The 21,715-nt window shown below is 38.9% G+C and overlaps 1 protein-coding gene across 1 annotated transcript; it reads right to left on the minus strand.

Annotated features, from left to right (window-relative positions):
* Nucleotides 1-467: 467 nt before the first annotated feature.
* Nucleotides 468-21,173, minus strand: LOC150091395 (uncharacterized). Its single transcript, XM_090390209.1, has 3 exons — nucleotides 20,579-21,173; nucleotides 11,727-11,887; nucleotides 468-555 (listed from the first exon to the last, which is right to left on the minus strand). Exons 1-3 carry the CDS (start codon nucleotides 21,171-21,173, stop codon nucleotides 502-504), a joined length of 810 nt encoding a protein of 269 aa, XP_090246335.1. The 3' UTR covers nucleotides 468-501.
* Nucleotides 21,174-21,715: the final 542 nt, after the last annotated feature.

Here is a 21,715-nt window from a genome sequence, read left to right on the forward strand (position 1 = left end):
AAGAAAGATTCTTTTCTTTTTTCGTGGTCTTATAATTGAGACTTCTGTGAATCTACGAGTTTCGTTAGCAATATCTTTTGCTTCATTTAACATATTTTGAAAACCATCATCTGTTCTAGATTCTTTAAAATACCCTCATGTAGAATTTTTATGATTGTTGGTACTGATTTGTTTAAATTTTGCACCGATTTGCTATTAACAACATTGATTTTGAAATAGAATTGGATGCTTATAGGGAAGAAGTAGGGTAAAACAGGCAGGAGGTTCATCATTATTTTTCTAATAACTCATCACAGTATCTTGCAAGATATGAACAGAACGTTAATCACTGCTATTCCAGTAAATAACATTTATTATTTTTTTTTTCTCAAAATTGAAAAAATAAACAGCATAAGAAACATATTTCTACCCGAATTCAATCAAACAAAACTAGATTTTTGTTAAATAATTTCAAAGTTAAAAATTAACTGATTTTAAATTATTCCTTCGTTAATTTGGTTGTCATCCGTATATTTTGATGAAGTACTCTGCTAAAATCCGTATATGAGCTTCCACCTAAAAAAAAAAAAAAATTAAATTAGTTTTTATTTAAGTGTATTTATCAACATGATAAAACAAATTAATAATTGCTTTCAACTTTAATTATTTTACAGTGAAACCTGTGATCCAACACGTAAAGGTTCATGGAATCTGTTCCTAATTTGGCTATAAAAGTAGTCGATCCGAATTGTCAGCCAAGTAGTGCTTGGTTACATATGGAATCGACTGGATGTTCACATCTGACTAATTTGTTCGGAACAGTGAAACTTGACGAATAGTTGTCCAATAATAATTAATGCTTATTTCAATTTAATAGTGTATGTTAATCTTTTTCCGAACACAATATTACCTTTGCTTCTAAATCAGAGCCCATCTGTCTTTAAAGGTGTATAAACCACCTTTAGAAATACTTGATTCTAAAGGTGGTTCTCTCCTTTGGAATCTATATGCACACTCTATAATCTACACTGAGGGATCACTGATACGGTCAGCAATGCAGGTATGAAGGTGATTGGTGTATCCAGACACCTGATATGCCTTTCCAGTGTCCCACAAGTGCTCTATGGGATTGATATCGGGGGGAGTTCGGAGGCCAATCGATATTCCGGAAGTCAGAACTATGTTCCTCAAACCATTCCTGCACAAGTGCCCGATGGCTGGATGCATTGTCATTTTGGAAGACACCATCGCCATTCGGGAAAAAGTGTAACATAGCGGGGTGTACACAGTCAGCAAGAAGTTGACGATAGCGGAGCACTGATACGTTGTTCTACATGCACCAGGAGTCCAAGTTCCTGACAGTGAAACATGCCCCGCACCAAAAGATTGTTTTGTTATTTGGTTTTTAGGAGCATTAGCAACTAAGGCCATATTGCTCCGGGATATGCGGTGGTCATTCCTTGACCTTTCCGCATACTCCGTATTTGGTGGTGACGGGCTCGAACCCCGGTCTAATCAAGAAGCATGTGCTACGCACTGCTGCTCCTTCCCACCTGGCTACGGAGGCGCCCACGCACCAAAAGAATCGCCTCCACTGGCCTGCACTTTTGATACCGTGCATGATGGATGAAGAGCCTCATGTTGTTGACGCCAAATCCGTACACGACCATCCACGGTTTGCAGTAAATAACGTGACTTATCCGACCAGCACACCTTCTTCCAGTCTTCTAACGTCCAACTTGCATGCTCTTGGTACCAGGCGAATCTTTTACGCCGATGAGCCTTGGTTAGAAGAGGATGCCGTAGGGGTCGTCTGCTGGTACAGCCCATACGTGCGACTGTGCAACGCATGGTCATGCCAGATATTGTTCCGGGTTGGGTCCATGTTGTATTGGGTAGTCAACTCTTCAACAGTGCTGCGCCTGTTCGCCTGTACGAGTCGTCGGACCGGCGCTCACCTCTAACATCAACCTTTCGCTGACCTTTGCAGTTTTCCCGTCGGGTCGTTGTTTGATCATTTTGACGACAGTCCTGGTACACTTTAACAACGGCGGCTCTCGCCGACCGGGCTAGCCGGGTGGGTAAAGTGCCTGCCTGGCAACCCAAAGGTAGCGGGTTCAAATCCCGCCTCGGGCTTGGATATCAAGATGGTGCCACACTATCCAGTTGGATCTCACAGCCACGATACACGAAGAAAGCAGGGAAAAAACTGGTTCCTTTGTGTATTGCTCACATCATACGATAAAAAAAAAAAAAAAGCGGCTCTCGAACCCCACCAGTTCAGCCGTTTGGGAAATCGAGGCACCAGCTCGTCGAGCACCCACAATCTATCCTTTATCAAAGTCCGATAAATCCTTCCTTTTACCCATGACGCTCAGAATTTTACTACCTACTGAACCACTGACACCTTATCTATGCTACGTAGGTCGACTAACTCCGTACTCTCGTACCTCACGTGGTCAAGGGGTCGCAGTCAGTTTTCATAGGGGTGCTCATAATTCAGCGATCACTCAGCGTATATCACGCGTTGTCAAGTGAGAGTGCTGAGAGTGCAATAGCGCACGTTTGAGTGGACCGTGGTTCAAGCCCGCGTGAATGCTAAATATGGTTAATGATTGTAGTCATTGTAGAAATGATTTATCGTGAACTCCTCTGATTTGGGTTCGGCTGACTGCAACCCCGAATTACGGGACATCAGAAATTCTTTGTCTATTAAGGATTGTACTTGAAGTATAATCCTTAATAGACTCTTTAGATAATACCTAATGTACCTTGGAGAGGTCTCGGTTCGATTATCGAACCGAGACCTCTCCAAAGAATGAATATTTTACGGATAAAAGTCCTCGATTTTTTTTTTTTATCTGTTTGTTTTCGTAATAATAAAAGATAAAGAATGTTGAGGAAAGTGTTTACAGACCGCAAAGCTTTAGAGAGGAGAGGATTTCCTCTATTGAATCCCTACCCAGAAGATGGAATCTCTTCTGGGTTAGTGATTAGGAGGTGAGTAAGCAGTCTTTCATTGGATATATTTCTCCTTTTTAGTGATGTAAGGAATGAGTGGCAATTGTTACCACTGGTATGAATGGATAGCATTCCGATATAACTTTGGTGTTTGGTTTTTATTGGCACATTAGCAATTAAGGATATATACCACCGATATGAAAATAGTTTTAAAGTAGTTAAATAGCTGGAATTAGATAAATAATGTAATTTCAGATATTAATTATTATATTAATTCATATATACTGTTACTTTTAATAATATTAATTGGTAACAGTTTCCAATCACTGTATTTTAAAATTTGGTTTTAACGATTGTTTAAAATTTACGGTTTTTTAATTAAGGGATCGACATGTGTGTACAGGGCGGCACCTGCAACGTCTGTTCAACTCCGCCTCGTGTCTCTGAAGAACAGAATCAACTGTAAATGGGTCAGAAATATGTTGGTGTAGGTATGTGTGTTGTGTTCTGTTCCGGCCTCTCGGCTACCCAGAAGCATCGGTCACCTGGACAGATGATTCTGAATACTCGTTCAAACCACGGGGAGGTGGTCCAGTTCCAGTAGAGCACATACTGTTTCAAAAGAGACTCTGACCCACCTAGTCTTGCCAAAAGGTGGGCCAGGCCCCTCTGGGGACCATTACAGAGGGGGGGGGGGGAGAAGAAAGATAACGCGTGGTGCTGAATTAAGGGATATACTCTTCCGTATCTCTTATTTATTCATGTTTTAAGAAGTTTCAATATTTGGTACTGAATCGAGTATAATCCTAACTGATGGCAGCCTTATAGAACTGACTACAGAAAATTGAAAGAAACGATGCGTGATTGTGAGAATGACTCTGTTAAACGGTATCCCCATCTAATAGCGATCTGTGGGACGTTAATGGTGAGTATGAGCTTGGCACACCCAGGGTCCTGAGCTGTATATCATCATTCTTCTCTTTCTTGGTGATTCCATTCTACTTCTGACTCTTGCTTTCTCAGGGTAATTCAGAATTTTTTTTTTTTTTTTTTTTTTTGTTTTGGCTGGTGCAGCATAAGCCTCAGGCTTCCTTGCATCATATAGCTAATAATAATAATAATATCTTCCCGTTTTCAGTTTCTGATTATATTTAATAATGAATCTGTTTATCTGCCCAAAAGCGATAACTTGCATCGGATCGTTACGAAAACAACCTACATTTAACGCCAGTTCATGCTTCTCTAGTTTTGTTCATCGCTGTTAAAATGTCCAAATAATCTATTAGAGTTTGTCGAATTGTACAGAGAATTTATAGAAAATTAATTCAAGGAATTATATAAATAAACATCTAAATTAAAAGCGGTATCAAAAAATAATAAATAAGTTTCACGGGTCAGTGGGAAAAAATTCATGCACGCTGGGTGGATTATTATTATTATCTGTTTATTTCTCTTACGAGACACCCATAGACAGCACGTGGCTAGAGGGTGTGGTTACATTATATCAGTATTTACAAGCATATTTACACGAACTTATTTACAAAATTTGGAGATGAAAAAACACAGAGTATGTGGTTAATGAATTATTATTAAGTTGGTTTAATTAATTGCGAATGGTTGTTAAATGCTAAATATTATTATATAAATTATTAAATTAGTCTTCTTATTATATTTGTACCTGCCGGTACACATTACCAAAGATTTCTGTCCTATACATTTTGTCTGTACATAGTTTCTCTGGATCTATATTTAAATTATTAAAATAATTTACAGTATTTGCTGGAAAAAATCTCCCCAAAGAGTCCAATTGAGTCAATTTGCACTTGAGACTTGGTTCTTCCCTGTTTATTCTCGGTCGTATCATCCGAGGGCGAGTGATCACGTTTCCCACTTTCGGTGCATCTATTCTCTCCGTTAGTAGCTTTGCCAGAGTTAAGATGTTTCTGGTTATGATGATATACTTCCGGGGTGTGATGTCCAGATTGGCAGACAAGACCTTGTCCTGTTGGTGCGTGCGGACACTAGGTCGTCCTTGGAAATTATTGCAAATGCGGTGCTTGTAAAGCTCCAGAACTGGGCAGCCTTGCACAACCTTACCATCTCGTCAGAAAAAACAAAATCCATTCTCCTCAAGGGCAGACTACAAATTAGAAGACCATCTACGATGAAATTAAACTTAACCCCCATCCGACTGTACACAGAGGTTAAATACTTAGGTATTTACATTGACTCGGGTCTTACTTTCCATAACCACCTGAAATATCTAGCCACCAAAATCCGGAAGTATGCCGCCATGATCAGGAGAGTGAGCAGAGCCGACTGGGGCCTGAAGCACAAAGCTCTGACCCTCATATACAAAGCAGTATATGTCCCGATTGTTTGCTATGGTGCCTCCACCTGGTATAGACAAGCTACACTAACAAAAAACAAACAGAAGCTGGATAAAATCCAAAGGTTCATGCTGCTATCAATTAGTAGGGCGTGCCGCACTGTTAGCACCTCTGCCTTGCAAGTTCTAACAGGTTGTCAGCCACTCTACCTAGAAGTAGTCAGGCGAGGCCTATATTACCACCTTAGGAAAGGAACACCAGCTGAAATAGTAAATCGCCAGCTGGATCTTGCAAATGACCCCAAGATAGAGAAGAGGAGAATCACCCAACACCTACAAGCGATATGGCAACAGAGCTGGGAAACCACGCAGAAAGGAGCCATCACGAGGCGATTCCTCCCAACTAAAAACAATACTCACCCAGAGCCCCCTCCCTGGTTCTCACCTGGTCTGCACATGACGTTTATTATCACTGGACACGGCCCCTTCCGTCAGAAACTCACAGCTATGGGGATTGAAAGAGACCCTCGGTGCCATTGTGGAGAAGAGGAGTCCTGGGGGCATCTCATGTATGGGTGCCCTGCCTATGACAACAGTAGAATCAAGTTTGCTACCGCAATTCAAAGGAATCCACGTAACCAAGAGTCCTCGCTGCTGCTCGATGAAAACACGTACAGGGCACTAACTGCGTATGCGCAGGAAATCTTCGCACTGAGGCTAGCCAAGATTGCTGAAATGAGAACAACATTGGATCATGCTGCTCAAGGCCTGAATCAGACTGGCGTGGGTTAGCTCCTTCTCCGCTAGAGGACACTGCCTTGACAACTTGCTGATCCTTTAAGGGTAGGAACACTGCTGGCACTCATCGAGTGCGGGATACTGCTGCAAACCCTTTATAGGGTAGGATCAGCCGGCACCGTTCTGGTGCGGGATTGGTGGCACTCTGGAGAACTTCTGAGTGCGGGATACAGAGTCCATTGGCCTCTGGTGATCATGCAGGGGCATCTGTCCCCTACTACTTTAACTCCCACTCCTAGACCACTGTTTTCACCTCACAAAGAGCGGACTGCTCCTCAACTTCAGTCCGTCCTCCTTTTCCCTCTTTCTGTTCCTTCTAACTCGTACTCCTGCTCTATGTTTTCTTCCCCCCCCCCCCTTTTTTTTCACTTGACCTTTGTCAGGAAGCTCAGGCAACCCTGGTAAAGGCCAGCCAGAGTATAATGGGCAGCCTGGCTCACCTCCCAGTGGTGGTGGCGGGCAACGTGGGGTCCCACTAGGGGCTCTGCGGCCAAGCAGCCAGAGACACAACAACAAAACATAACACTACTCTGACAGAAACCAGACATTACACTTTGTCTTGCTTTTACAGAGATTCTGTACTTCTTCACAAAGTACCATGGTGCAGATGTGGGAAACCACAGGTGGCACCTTTCACAAAACACTATGCCACTATGGCAGACAAGACCGCTCTTGAGATGGTAAACGGTTTCCCGGCGATCTTGTTTAGCCATCTCAGGAGCCAGTATTCTACTCCTAAGAAGGCCTTGATGTTGTTCTCTGGGGCCGATGACCAGATAGTCGATGCGTACAACGGAATCGGTGTAAGGCATTTAAGGATGTATTGGATCATAAGATGGGGGCTTCGGAGACCGGTGAGTTCTTGTCTAGTGCTCCAGAGTGCTGCGTATGTCTTTTTCCTAATGTGTTCGAAGTGAGGTATGAAGTTTAAACTTTCATCCCACTTAAGGCCAAGGTCAACATGTGCGGGGGATTTTTGGATTCTGGTATTGTTCACAAAAATCGTAATTTCATTTTTCTTCTTTTTGTTGGTGAAGGTCATTTGGGCAGTTTTCTTTTCATTAAGTTTCAGGCCAATGTAGTGCAAATATTCTTCTAGCTTCCTGATTGCCTTGTTTGCTTCCTCTGATAGATGGGGTGCAGTTTCTTGTTCTTTAGGGGTTACAAAAAATTTCAAATCGTCAGCATATGTAATAAATTGTTGACAGTTTTAAGCTAAAAATGGGGCTAGTGGTATTGCGAAGAAGGTGGCGGTACTCCAGGGGAGTACTCCCCCTTGAGGTACTCCCCTGGAGATACAGTAAGTTGCTGTTTGTTTCCCGTTTATTGCGATAATTTGTCTTTCTTGAAGGGTGTTAGTCAGAATGCTTAAAGTGCTTCCTGAAATGAGGAAATACTCCTTGAGGATTACTGTTATAGCTGGGATTGAGACGTTGTCGAAGGCTGCTGCTACATCCAGGAAAACAATGTCCAACTGTTGTTTATTATTTAAAGCTAGCTGTGTTCGGAGTAGAGTCTCCATTAAATTTGTAATAGTCGACCTTCGAGGAAGCACAGAATGTAAGTATTCTGGCCTGTCCCCAAAGCAGAGGCTGATTGACGGTGTTGAGGATTGCTTTCTCAAATATTTTTTGCAGAGAGCATCCGATTGCGATGGGCCTGAAATCTTTACTGGTTTTAGGATCGTTTATTTTTGGAACTGGTTTTACGTAATATCTCTTCCATGTTTTCGGGATAACCCCGTCACTTAGTATTCGTTGGAAGAGGTGGTGGAGCGGGTCGATTATGTAAGCACTACATATTTTTATCATGAATAGCGGGAACTGGTCCGGCCCGATCGTTGCTTTACTGGGGAGCGAGTTAATAGCTTCCTTTAAGTTTTCCCTGCTGATATTAATTTCACGTAATATGTTTCTAGCTCTAGTTCGGTTAGTGCCAGTGGGATCCATCAGTTTTTCAATCATTTTCTGCATCTCGCGGATGTTTTCCTCACAATTTTTCTGCTTTTCATTCAAAGGCTTTCCGAATGTGACTTCTGTCCACTCTCTAAACAGCTGGTCCGCCATTTCTTTTTTGTTGTTTTTCTTGCTAACTATTCTCTTTCCTTTTTTTAATTTTTCCTTCATAACCTCAAAGTATGCTTGTCTTTTCAGTCGAATGAACTTTGCCCTTTCGCGTTTATACATAGTCCGATCAGTCGGGTGCCCAGTTCTTTTCCACTTTCGGTAGAGCTTTTGCTTCTTTTTAAACATAACTTTAACTTGTGGAGTGAACCAAGAGTTCGCTCTGTCGGAGATCTTTAATACTTTTGCTGCTCCTAGATGGGCGATATGCAAGAGTAACCGCGAAATCTCGTCTATGGCTTCTTCAGTGGACATCTTATGTAGACTTTGAAAGTTGTATCGCACTAAGTATTGCAAGATGACCTCGCATTTAATATATTTTGTGGAAAATATCAAATTCGATTCATTACCCTGATGTGTGCCGCAGTTCTGATCGGCAGTCTGTCTTCGAAGAACAACCTCCATTGAAAGCGCAGAGTAGTCGGAGGAAAACTGTAAGGAGTTGTCTGTTAAGTTAACATCTTGCGCGTTAAAATAAATTAAATCCAGGCGCTGTAATCCTCTTGTCGCAGGAGTTGTTAATTGTTTCATTCCGAGTGCTTCTACTCTGCTTTTGCATCTTTATTCCTCGGTAACGGCATATTCAGATCTCCTAAGATGATTGTGTCAATATTTACGTCTAAGTTTGATACCAGCCAGGTAAAGAACTCATTTCTGATCTCTCTCGTATGTTCTGGTGGTATGTAGATAAGACAAAGCTGTACCTTGCTGTTCTCACCAGAGAATGTGGCGATAACAACTTCAAAGTTATCTGAATTAGAGCTTTGTTCTTTCACAATCTGGAAGTCGGTTTTATATATCATCATTACTCCTCCGCCCCTTTTGATCTCTCTCCCTCTACCAATGCACTTATAGCCCAAATTGTCTACCAGAGCGTTCAGCTGCTTATTATTTTGGAGCCACGTTTCTGTCAGACAGAAAAATGAGTGTTCTGAATTTATTAGAAGGCTCTACAAGGTGTGGAGTTTATTGGATATGCTGCAAACATTTTGTAGGAAAATGGAGACTTTTGTATCTCCTTTGAAGACTGGCGAGGTGTTCGTTAATTGCTATTGTTTTGCTAGGGTGTTCACTGCACTAGTAGTGGGTCTTGTCGATTGTTCTCTGAATCGTTTAACGAGGGTGCCACTGGGCCATATGTTTCTGTTCAGTAGTTGGGCTTCACAATTAATGGGGCAAGAGATGGTGAAGGAGGAGTAGGCAGGGTGTCTGGTTCGTACTTGACGTACCTCAACATCGATACCAATTCCCTCAACACACATTTCTCTGATGACACCAGGAGTAATATTGGGTTTGATTCGCGACACAAATATTTTCCCTCTCGTTTGGACCGAAGTGATGTTGTACTTTTCGGCAAGACAAGGACGATATCCTGTGGGTAACCTCGGCGAGGGAACAGGGATTTTATGCATAGGATCGCCGTTTGGTCGCGTTGCATCATGTTGCTGATTGGTAAGTAGCAGGTGGCGTTCTCTTTTAGTAGAACTTTGGTCAGCCGATTTTGATGGGAGAGTAACCATCTGTGCGTAGGTAGGTTGTTTCGGTGCATATAGCTCTAAGCTGAAGCAGTGATTCTTGTCTATGCAGGGTTGGCTTGCGGGTAACGCAGTGCTAGCGACAGTTGTCTCTGCTCTGTTTTCTGTTCTGCAGTCTGGATTTCTTCTGTTCGGGAAGTAGTTTTTAGTACTTTCCACAATTTCAGGGCGTATCTGTTCTCTGCGGGGATCAGCTTCGTGCAATACTGTTTTTATTTCGCCTGGGAGGTAGTCCTGAGACGAGTATCATGCTCTTTCTTTGCTTCTTTAGGATAGGTAGCAGGGCCAGCTCGTAAGTGTTTAGCTGTTTGATTATGTCGCCTGTTAATATGTTGTAGCTGTGTTAGGACGGTGTCTAGTTTCTTATCCATTACTTTCTGACTGGCAATTAGTTTCATGTTTTGTTCTCTTAGTTCGTGATTTTCCTTTTGCATGTCCTGGAGAGATTTGAAAATAGGGAGAAGGAGTTCTTCTAGTAAGTCTCCCTGCGTCCGTATGTCGTGGGCTAATTGGTTGTGCTCGTTTTTACCTTCTCTCTGAAATGCAATACAGCTCGCTTCTATAGTGTGGTCTAAAATGTTACAAATATCCTGGGGGTCGTCACTTGTTTTCTTGTGTTCACATTCTTCTGGGCATGTGTCACAGCCTAAGATTTGAGCTAAGGAGTAATTTAGTTTGCCGTTCCGCTCCGTTACCGTGTGGTTGCTAGCGGGCTGTGGGGAGGGGTCTTCATTTTCTGAGTCACTAGTGTCTATGATACATTGTGGCGCTTCAGTTGGTCTGTTCTATAATTTTCATTTGTGGACCTACAACTTGTGCAAAGAAACTTCTTGCGTCTTTTCTGATTTAAACGCACTATATCCACTTGAGAACAGCAGCTTCCAATTATGATGCTGCACCGTGAACATTTGATCGTGTATTTATTTGCGGTCTTACAAACGCTGCACATCTGTTCAGTTGACTCTGATGGGTTTTTCCATGCTGAAGGGTAAATTGTATGAGCCTGTAATAGCCAACTGAATTCTCTTTTTTTACCGTAGCAGGTTGTATGACCTTGAGGGATACTTGCAGGGGAACGAAGATGAAATAGCAAGTGATAAACATGCAGAAAATCATTAATAAACCTTTACCTGAGCATTAATTTCTTCTTATCTAGTAAATGACTAATAGTTAAGTAAAAATAAACAAATAGACGGAGCACAAATATTACACTGCTGTCATCTCCATATAACCAATTTATATAATACATAAAAATTCTGCTAAAAACAGGATATGGCTACCAATTGACTGTTATATAAATTTTATTTGAAGTAATTTATGTAATAAATTTTATATAACTACGAATTATGAATAGGTAGATTTTTTATTTATCATATTAGCGTGATTTGTTTGGAACTCAATCAATCCAGTCACACTACAGCAAAGTCCAAAGAAAAGGTTCGAAAACTTTATCCCATTTCAGAACCGAGGAATAGGGCAAAGCTTCATAGACCTATTTAATTTTGACATGATTATAAATGAGTCAAATTTCACATGAGGTGTATGCATGACAAAGTTGACGATTCCCTTAGTCAACCTATGCCCAGAACTATAGTGGCAACAGAAATTTCTCTTTCGTGTTCATATGAAACTCCAGAACAAAATTAACAATAAAATTAAAAATAAAAGGAAGAGATCTGAATAAAGATGATTGACTTAGAATGGCATTTGATACTGAAGGCATATGCATGAGGTAGGGTCAGCAGAAACCCATTTGGAAACACTTGCCTGTACCAATCAGGATATTTTTTCATAAAACTCCTCCGGCTGCTGATAAAGCCAGTCGCAGACCATGCTACACTTCAGCGTCTGACTGAAACCCGATTCCAAAGTCACACCACTAATTGACACTTTGGTTTTCTCTGCTGCATGGAGTGGAATGATGGGATATTCTCAAAATTACACCCCGAATGGGTTTCGATGGAAACTGACATATATTTGTACTATTCAGCTAAACCTTACCGCTTGATAAAAGAAACAGTGAACAGGCAGTTCATCCTCTCCGCGTGGACAATCCTTCATGCCATTACAGAGATCCAAGTCATCGATGCAATGCCATTTGCTTTCGTGATCTGGAGTCGGACAAAACATACGATGCTCCCCGTCTTCAGCATTAGCACAATCTGCAAAACAACAGGAAAATATGATATGAAAACGTTTTATCTCATATTTTTCTAAGTATTATTTATTATTATGAAATAAATCAAAAATTTCTTTTAATACCGTTGAAAATGTGAAAACAACTTAACAGATTGGAAAAGCTGATCTAGGAATTATTGAAAAAAAAAAGTTATTGCTATAATCGCATTTCTCGAGAAAAAGTTGCTAAAATTATCACTATTTCCATGGACTTTTTCTACAACTGTAGAAAAAGTCAGTGGAAATAGTTGATTCCTTGTATTTCGTATTACAATACGAAATACAAGGCAAATTCTAGCCCCGCATTAAACAAGAGTTATTGGTGTATTTCAGATTCTTGTCAGCTAATAGTGGTAAGTGGCCGGGGTAGGCTATTGCCTCTGAAGTAAATGAAAGGAAACGTCGGTGTTGTTGTAGCAGTGGTCCCATTTGCGTCTCCTTCCATTTGTAAGTGGTGATTTGTTATTCTTGTTGCGTTTGGAACATTATACGAGTAAGAGCAACTTTCTCTTTAACAGAAAAGCATGTAGCTTGATGAAACCGCGTGGTTTCAGCCCAAAGCATCAAAAACTAGAAATTATCCAGATAAAATACGATTATTTTTCATAGTTCATAGACACTTGTGTTTCCTTACGAACTATAAAATTCTTGCTTTTCCCATATTTATTTTAAACCAATTTTTTTTTCTGTATTTCATTTGAATAAGTATTTTACTGTTAGCCAACTTGCTATGACCGTGATTAGATCTGTGTGGCAAGATTTGCATGGCTTCTATTGTTGGAAGAAGTGAATTTTTCATCCCTTGAAATGAATAAACCGGTCATAACAATACATAAAATTTTTACAGATATATACACCGACGCTTCATATCTTCAATTGCCTCGATAAAAATTGTAACCATTCTAACCTTATTGTGATACGATACAGAAGCAGTATTTGAGAAGTTTCTATCCTACCATATATTTCATCATTTGACAATAAAATATACAGGGCATGTGTATTCTACCATATCCAGGGAGCACTGTCTTAAATATAGACTGTATTTAATCAGATTTAAAGAGTCAAGTCTATCGAAACAAATAATTTCACAAAAAGAAGAGTCAAGCCATACAGTAATGAAATTCTTTTTTTTTTTCTTTTTTTTTTTTGTTTCGAAGGACTGTCTCGGAAGAAAATCCATATGAGCATCTGACGGAGATATTACACTATGATTTTCCATCATAAAGTACTATGAAGAATTAGGTTCGAATTCGAAAGGGGTTTATAGAGTTACCAAAGATGAACACAGACCTGGACAACGTGTGACTGTGTAAACCAGCGCTTAGCCCAAAATTTTGTTTGGATGAAAGGGGTATTCGTACGTTCCACGTTCTTTAACGAGTACATACCGGTATAATTATGCAATAAGAACAAAATTTTCTTGGGGGATTTTGCCCCCCCCCCCCGTGGGTGCGCCTATTGCGTAAACCACAGAAAACTTTGGTGCCGTTCATGACGATTTTGAAAGATCGTCCGATTGGGATACGACACACAAAGAAAAGACCCTAAACATGTCCTGTGGACAATATTACGGACCATAAAGGACTGAGCATGAAAAAACTTCAACGAAATCGAGGCCAAAAGAGTTCAGTGCATGCCAGAAGAGGAATATGATGAACTGTGAAAAGGCAGGTCCTTGAGAATTCTGCTCAGGATTCAACAAAAGTTGTCAGCCAGTTAGTGACCATGGACGAAACTTGGATCTGTGAGTCAGAGATCCTTTCTACCGTAGGAAATGAAGTTTTCAAAGACCCATCATAAATATAAAATGCAATCCCAAAATCTTTTGCCTATTCGGTCGTTGAAGGCGATGCGTATATGGATAAAGTGACAATCTGTTCTGGCACTTTGAGAGTAACTGCTAGGAAATAACGTTTTTTTTTTGTAGGAAAAAGGCATGAAATTCAAGATGGCGTATTTTAAAATTTCTTCCTTAATTCCGACACACTATATTGGATAATAAACATCTTTAGCAGCAGCCTTTTACGAGTTTTTCTGTTATTATCATCATCTAATATTTACTTTCTACTTAAGTGTTATTAACGAAAAATATCAGGTTAGGGAAACAAAATATTTCTGACTAGGGTTTTCCACAATGCAGGAGCAGTTGGAAACAACTGCTGTAATTATATTAATATAATTTAATAACTAACTGAAAAGTGTAGGCAATTACTACATCAAGTTACTGTTTGCTCAGTATCCTGCTTGAATATGCAGAACTTCAAATGTGAAGGTCCAAAAATTGCTAATAATAATCTTTTTTCCCCCTATAGTATTGTAATAGCTTTTCGAGTTTCGGAAGAGGATGGAAACTGGCAACAAATGAATTCGCACAGATGACCGAAGAATAACAGCTGCCACACAAATATCAGTTAAGCAAAGAGATAATCGCATTATACGGTACTTCCAAAATATATAAATTACTTGGTTTCAAATTAGTCTGCGTGCAAATTATTCATATGTTTCTTCTAAGAGCGTGTTATTCAATTAAAGCAGCATATTACTATTGTCGTAAATTCAGAGCTGCTCTTCTGAAAATAGCCAGTGTCTAGTAGTGGTGTCTAGTAGTCTGAAATTTGTCTGGAGATGACAACGCAGTCCTTATTGTTTTGTTATGATTAAAATTGACCATTTTGTAGAGAACTGTTGGCAGAACCTTTTCTCAATATTTCTTAAGTCGGTTTTCAAATTTTTTAAAAGTACTGAAATATCCAGATTCGGCTGTCGCAAATGGAAAATATCATTCAGGATAGGAGATAACTACAGAATACAAAGTTTCCTTTAAATGATAGGGTAGAATCCCAATTTGAATTTTATCAAATTTTGTAGAGTACATTTGTTTTTTAAACCCCTAAACGGCAGAGGTAAAAAATACTTTCTCAATCCTAATCAATCAATATGCAAAATATCTAAGATAATTTCTGTATTAAGCAAATTAACTTATATATATATATATCCATTACATTGCAGACACAGTATTATACATCAGATTCACTCAGAGTTCAAATTCTTTAAGTGTCTTGGATTTGTAATTCTTATCAGAGCTGTTCGTTTTGGTAATCAGGAATTAAAAGATATCGATATAAGTAAAACAACTGGCAGATTCCTGTTTTATAAACAATCATCTGAAACTACTCTTTCTTGAACGATACACACAAACAGACATAAATTTAAATTGAAAAAGGGTGAAGGCAGGAGAGATGTGCGAAAATTTGCTTTCAGCTAGAGAGAAATAATTATTCTATAGCTGGAAGCAAATCTCTAAATAATTACTCTCTAGTTTGTTCCAACAATCAAGAATTGTTGGAACAAACTTCCATCTGGTTTTGTGGAAGTGGGTAGTTTTGTAGAAGCGGGTTGGGTAGAATAAATTTAAGAAAAAATTAGACAAATCATTAGAAGAGATGGACAGATTTTTTTTTTTTTTTTGCTGATGCTGTATAAACTTGTTTCTTTGCATCATTTACTAATACCATATCCATAGTTGTGGCATCGCATCAGTCTGTTGGTAAGATATAAAAGTCGCAAAATCTCGGTTTCTCTGAAGAAATATTTAGTATCGAATAACTGAACCCAGGAAGGCGTGGCTATAAACAAACACACCTCCTTACTTTAGCATTAGTTGAGGCATATGATGCAAGAAAGCAAGCTTATAGAGCATCTGCCAAAAGAAAAAAGAAACCTTCCCATTTCACCCACCCAGTCACTCCAAATGTTTGTATAGTTCAGCCTTAAATTTATTTAAGCTATCAACTTCCACAACAACAGGTTGAAGTACCCGCTGGCTAAAGGCAAACTTCTACACATATGTTCTAGAACTGTCTTTCCACAATTTGAATCTATGCCCCCTCAGGTTCTTAGTCTGAGCAAGCGGAAGTATCCTGTCAGCATTGAGCCTGCTCAATCCATTCAAGGCCTTATACACCTCAATCAGATCACCTCACACGTGCCTAGTCTCCAGATGCTGCAACTTTCAGGTTTAAGCCTTTCTTGGTAAGAGCACCCCTTTTTTCCTCTCACCAATCTTGTTACCCTTCTCTGTACTTGTTCTAGCAACTCTACATCCTTCCTAAAATGAGGCCTTCAGACCTGTACGCAGTACTCAAGGTGTGGCCTGACCATTGCCTTATACAAAGGGATAATCACCTCCTTCTCTCTGCTAGCAAAATTCCTGTATATCATTGACAAGACTCCATGACCTGCTCTGGCAGCCCGTCTGCGCTGCTCAGAGAACTTTATATCCTACTGCACAATTACTTACGAAATTACGAGCAATATTTTTCTCTCGCATAATTCAGTAGTTCCAAATTTCTTTTTACAAATTAAAAAAAAAAAAAAAAATGCTATTTCTCTTCCAACGGAGGATTTTTTTTTTTTTTTAATCGTTCTGAAGCTATGAGCGAGATAATCGTACCGTGTAATGAAAAAATTCGCTATACATTTCACTTTGGAAACATGTGAAAGAGAAATTATAGCTCATGGATTCAAGAATTAGCCCCTAGTATCAGAGTCCTAATAAGATCGTGTTACAGCGCAGTATTCCTTAAGCGACACTCTCTCTCTCATCACTGTAGAAATAAGTTGACTTCACAGTAGTATTAACTTCAGCAGATGCATAACTTACTGCTTCGTTGTAATCAGAAACTGCTTTTAAAGGTAAGCATCTCTGCATGCAAGATTTTCATAAATAACAAACATCGATCAGATGTCATTAATAGTTTTAACACGGACCATATAAATCAGTTCTACTTTAAACCACTGACTGTTCAGCTGACATTTTGTCCTCACTAAATGTGACTACAGTTCAATACCAACAATTAATAAGTAGAATTAGGATAATGTACACATATAAAAAGTACAAGTGTTTATATGCATACATTATTACTATTTCTGTCTTGCAGCAACACCCTTAGAACAGTCATTGGCTTAAAGGATGGATGCTATATGTCTAGATGTAAAACCAAACCCTATGGACGTGAAGTTACATAGTCCCACGAGGTATTCACCCTGAATGGTTATGTACATATTCTTTTAAAATTATTTAGCGTTAGTTTAATGTATTTGTTTAATATTTGGAATAATTAGAAGATAAAAGTTCTTAATTTGGATCTATACTTTATTTCACTGTTCAGTTCTTTATCTGAAGTACATTCTACGTTGCAATATAGACTTTCTTTCAATCACCTTTGCACAAAGAAACATTAATAGTCCAATTCTATCTCCATTTGGTGGCCTCGGCGATTGTTTTTTTATCCAGTGTTATAAGGCTTTTCCAGTTATAAGGCTTTTCCAGTTCAATCATAAACTGATTATAACGTTTTAGGCAGTGCTTTTTAAACTTTTGACGCTAATACGCTTATGCATGTGCCAAAATTAATTCGACACCCCATCCTTTTTGTTCCTTATTTTTAAGTTGAATGTAAAAGAAACGGTACGCAACTTCCTTTGTTTCGGGCCCAAAAACCTGTAAACAAGAATAACAGAGAGAGAGAGAGAGAGAGAGAGAGAGAGAGAGAGAGAGAGAGAGAGAGATTGTATTGTGCTAAGCACAAGCTTAACCAAAGCCATCTGAAATCAACTGTCGGTTATTAGCTTTCAAAGTGAGTGTCCAGAGCTAAGCGGCCACAAAGTACGAAGCAAGCGAAGAAATAAATTGTAAATTTTTATGCATTAATTAATAACTGTATTGTAATTAATTAAAGGAAATCAAACTGAAAACAATGCAAATAAAACAGCGTTTTCTAAAGCTCTGTTCCATATCAGCATTATTATGAGAGTTTTCCAAAGTAGAAAGCCTCGTGGTTTTGCAACACCCATCTTGGAAAGCTTTGTTATAGTCTGTTCGTTGGAAAGTTTTCCAGTTTTTTTTTTTTTTTTTTTTTTTTTTTTCTGTGCAGAAGACTTGTGTCAGCACTCTTGGAGTGGGGGTGCCGCACTGGGGATCAAACAGTCTATGCTAGGAGCATCTAATCTTCCTGTTAGCAGTTAGACCAATAATGTGTATATGTTCCTTGTATTTACTGTCTTTACGTGAGGTTGGAAAGTGGGACAGCTCTAGAGATAGTAAATGGTTGGTTTGTAATTCTTTCCAAGAGCTAGTATTCAAGAATGAGAAAGCTTTGAGGTGATTAGTGGGAAGGAGGACCAAATTTGTGAAGCAGAGAGTTGGATAGGAAGAAATATTTCAAGATGTACTTTTTTGTTTTACTAGGTCTGGATTTCTGATGCCAAATAATTCTGTTTAGCCATCATAGTACTGAGAGCTTTTGCCTTGATATAATCAGAGAACGGTTAAGCCCTCGTCCCGTGCTAAGTTCATATTGATCTTTTGTATCCGCTTGCCCTTACCTGTATGGATACGTTGTTCTCGATTTTTTTTTTTTTTTTGTGTAACCGTATACATTATAAAATACGGACGTATTACTTGAATAAGAAATCCTCCATCCATATCAACTTATTTATGCACTGACAAGAAAGAGGTCAGTGAAGAAATTCTGGGTTGTAACAGGATCAAAATCTTGATACCGTTGGATTTCCTAAAGTCATCATCTACAGTATATACTGTATAAACTTTCGTGAATTAATTCATGGGAAATGAGAGAACGTTATTTGATAATAAATTGGATATATGTACAGTCTAAAAGCCTGCTTCTAAAGCAGTTATCTTTTCTTGTTGAATCATAAGATGCAGAGGTTCAACTGTAGGTGTATCTATATGATGCGTAATTAATTACTACAATATATTTTTATTCAGAGACACAAAGATATATTTCTATGGTACAGGATCCTCGCGGATAGCAGAGTAGTTACAGTTGCCGACCTACAGAGTATGGAAAAGAAATGGCTTCAAATTCCGAGACGGGATTTGAGTTGAAGGCGAAAGCTGCATGGTTTTATCTCTAAGAAACTCCGGTTTTTTCCCCCAGCAAATCGACTGAAGAATCAGCAGCTTAGGCCATATTGTACCATATATAATGTCTGTAAATTGTGCTCTATGGGCGAATTGATGTTTCTTGGACACTAAAACCATGTTACCCTCTCCTGAGACTTACTAACTGAGCCACGTTATGAAAAATTCCCATAAAAATTCCTCGTCATTGACGAGATTCGAACTCGGGTCTTTTCCACCAGGCGTGGGGAGACGGTGATTATACCAACTGCGCTACCCACGACGGCAAATCTGTAGATGTCTAAATTGCGGATGCATAAAGGATGATCGAGTTAGCAAAGCCATCCTTTATAACACAAGGAGTTTTTGGTTTGTAACGCTGATTACTTCCTTCTGAAGGTCCTTTACGCAATACATTGGAAATGTATTGTGTAAAGGTTTTTCTTAAAATAAATATTCATAAATACGGTATTATTTTTAAAATAACGTTTACACGCAGGCAAACATGTTTAAAAATTTTAACGTTTTCGTTCAATTATTTTTAATAATACGGTGCAAAATGACTTGCATAGAAAATTTCTTATTCAGATACTGTGCGTATTTTATATGCCGTTATGTAAATTTTACATCATTATCCCATCTTTACTTCATGAATTAAGTACTACCCATAGCGAGAAGTTGAACTACAGATTTTATACTCTTTATAGTATTATTTTTTTCTGTACATTAAATCCTGAATGGAGAATTTCTCATTCAGATAATGTCATAATTTATATATATGTAAGCGTGTTACTTTTGCACTTTTTGTGAAGAGCAGAGCTAATTTATATAAATTAGCAGTATCTTATGTATTAAATGTAGTATGTTGTGATATCTTAGTGTCTCTTTTAAATATTCTCATTTTTAAAATGTAATCAGTTATCAAGATTCCGCCTAGATACTCGCGTGAAAAACAGTTTTTGATTCCAGTGGGAGAGCAAGTTATATCATCATTCCGCTCATACCAGAACATTGCATCCTCAAGGAGGACAATTAAAATCCTCGGCGAGAACCAAAGGAGTAGCATTTTAAACCCTTAAATTTTTGGTGGAGAGAAATATTAACTTCAATAAGTAGGGAGACCTGTTATCTCCAAGAACATCTTTTAATGGATCCAACATTGAACAGTACTATTTGAAATGATATCTTCGGGGAAATTAAAATTTACCACGTAATTTTCCCGTGGTCAATATAACTGCATTTGACTTTATAAAACTTCGAAATTTTGTCAGTGTTTCCCTTATATTACTGACTTTGTAATTTCAGATAATCACAATAAAACTAAAGGTATAAAGAATAAGAAAAATCTTAAATCAATAGTGAAGACGTTGGGCTAATTATGATTGGAATTACTAGTAAAATCTGAAAGATTGAGAAATTGTAGTTCATAATTTTCGAATTTCAGTCTATCTCAATTATAGCCCCTTAATGATATCATCTTTTGATTTTAATGAATATTATTATCACTAACTGCTATGAAAAATTTCAAAACTTAAATTCCATTCGTCTTGAGCAAGAGAGAAAAAACAAAAAGGCAACTAGGAGCATCATCATTGCTATAAAATTTGATTTTGATATGTTTTTCAGCATTTCACACAGTACTCATTTCATTTCACACTGTTCTCACTATCTACATCTACAAAACAGTATCGCGATAGATGCAAATAATTAAAATAAATAATTAGTATGATTCAATTAAGAAACTTACCTCCCTCTGGATAGAGATCTCCAGGACTGTAGGGTCGCATATATTCTTCAGCTTCGGTGAAATCCCACGACGATGGTCCCTCGGATAGTCTTCCCAATTCTCTGCCCGCTGCAATTGCAGCGGCCTGATCTAGAGCCCCCATTAAACGATAGAACTTTTCAGAATTGAGTCGAAAGTTCCGAGGAGGTAACGATGATTTCTCGCTCAGTCTAGTTCGATGATTACTAGATCTTTTTGGCGTAGAAAGAAACTGTTGGAAAAGACTCCCTTTGCCGTAGGGAATAGGCCTGTTATCACCTGGTTGAAGAGACGAATACAGTTCTGCAAGCTCGTTCGGATTATTAGATTTTATACCCGAGATTTCTGTGGAGTTTCTAAGTGTCTGCCTTAAAGTTCCTTTTCCGAACAGAGGTCCAAGTAGAAGGTTAAGAACAGTAGATCTGATTTCGTCCAAAAGTAACCGAGACACTGCAGGTGTAAAAGAAGGCTGAGAAGCGCCTTTTCTGTGTAGAAAATGTTTCTCGGGAAGGGGCCAGTCATCGCCCAAACAAGTGGTCAAAAATATAACTGAGACACAAGCAGAGGAAAGAATCATAGCAAGCAGATGGTTGACACTAAGTCGGTTATCTTTAAAAACTTAATAAGAAATTTGTTTGGAAAATCAGCGCGTAGCTGGTGGTATTTTAAATTACGCTGCTGAAGACCAGGATCTTTACAATATCTCACTTTAGAACAGATTCTAGTGGTACTCACGCGAAGGATGTGGAGGAGTACTACGAAACGAAAATGCGCCTGCGAGCGGTGTCCACTTGTTGCTCTCGGTCGGAGTTACGACAGTGTCCACCTTGAGGCCTGCTCAGTGCCTTGCGCCGTGTGAATGGCCTGTCGGTTGCGGTAATTTTTATTTCTTTATTTTTTTATTCCGTGGTTCCTTAAGTCGCGAGACGTATTACATGTCACGAGGCACAACGTGCTAAAGCTTGACTATCCGACACCTGAGAACTGAAGCTTGACAGCTCTTGGACTGAGTATAAACACAAACAAGTTTTCTGTTTAGACTCTATTTCATGCTAGCTAGTAGCTAATGAAATAAGGAGAAAGAAACGCAACGAAATTTCTTCGAGTTTAACTACTGGA

This window comes from Mastigoproctus giganteus, chromosome 1, assembly GCF_048544385.1.
Source record: "Mastigoproctus giganteus isolate SK-2022 chromosome 1, ASM4854438v1, whole genome shotgun sequence".
In the NCBI taxonomy this organism is placed as follows: domain Eukaryota; kingdom Metazoa; phylum Arthropoda; class Arachnida; order Uropygi; family Thelyphonidae; genus Mastigoproctus; species Mastigoproctus giganteus.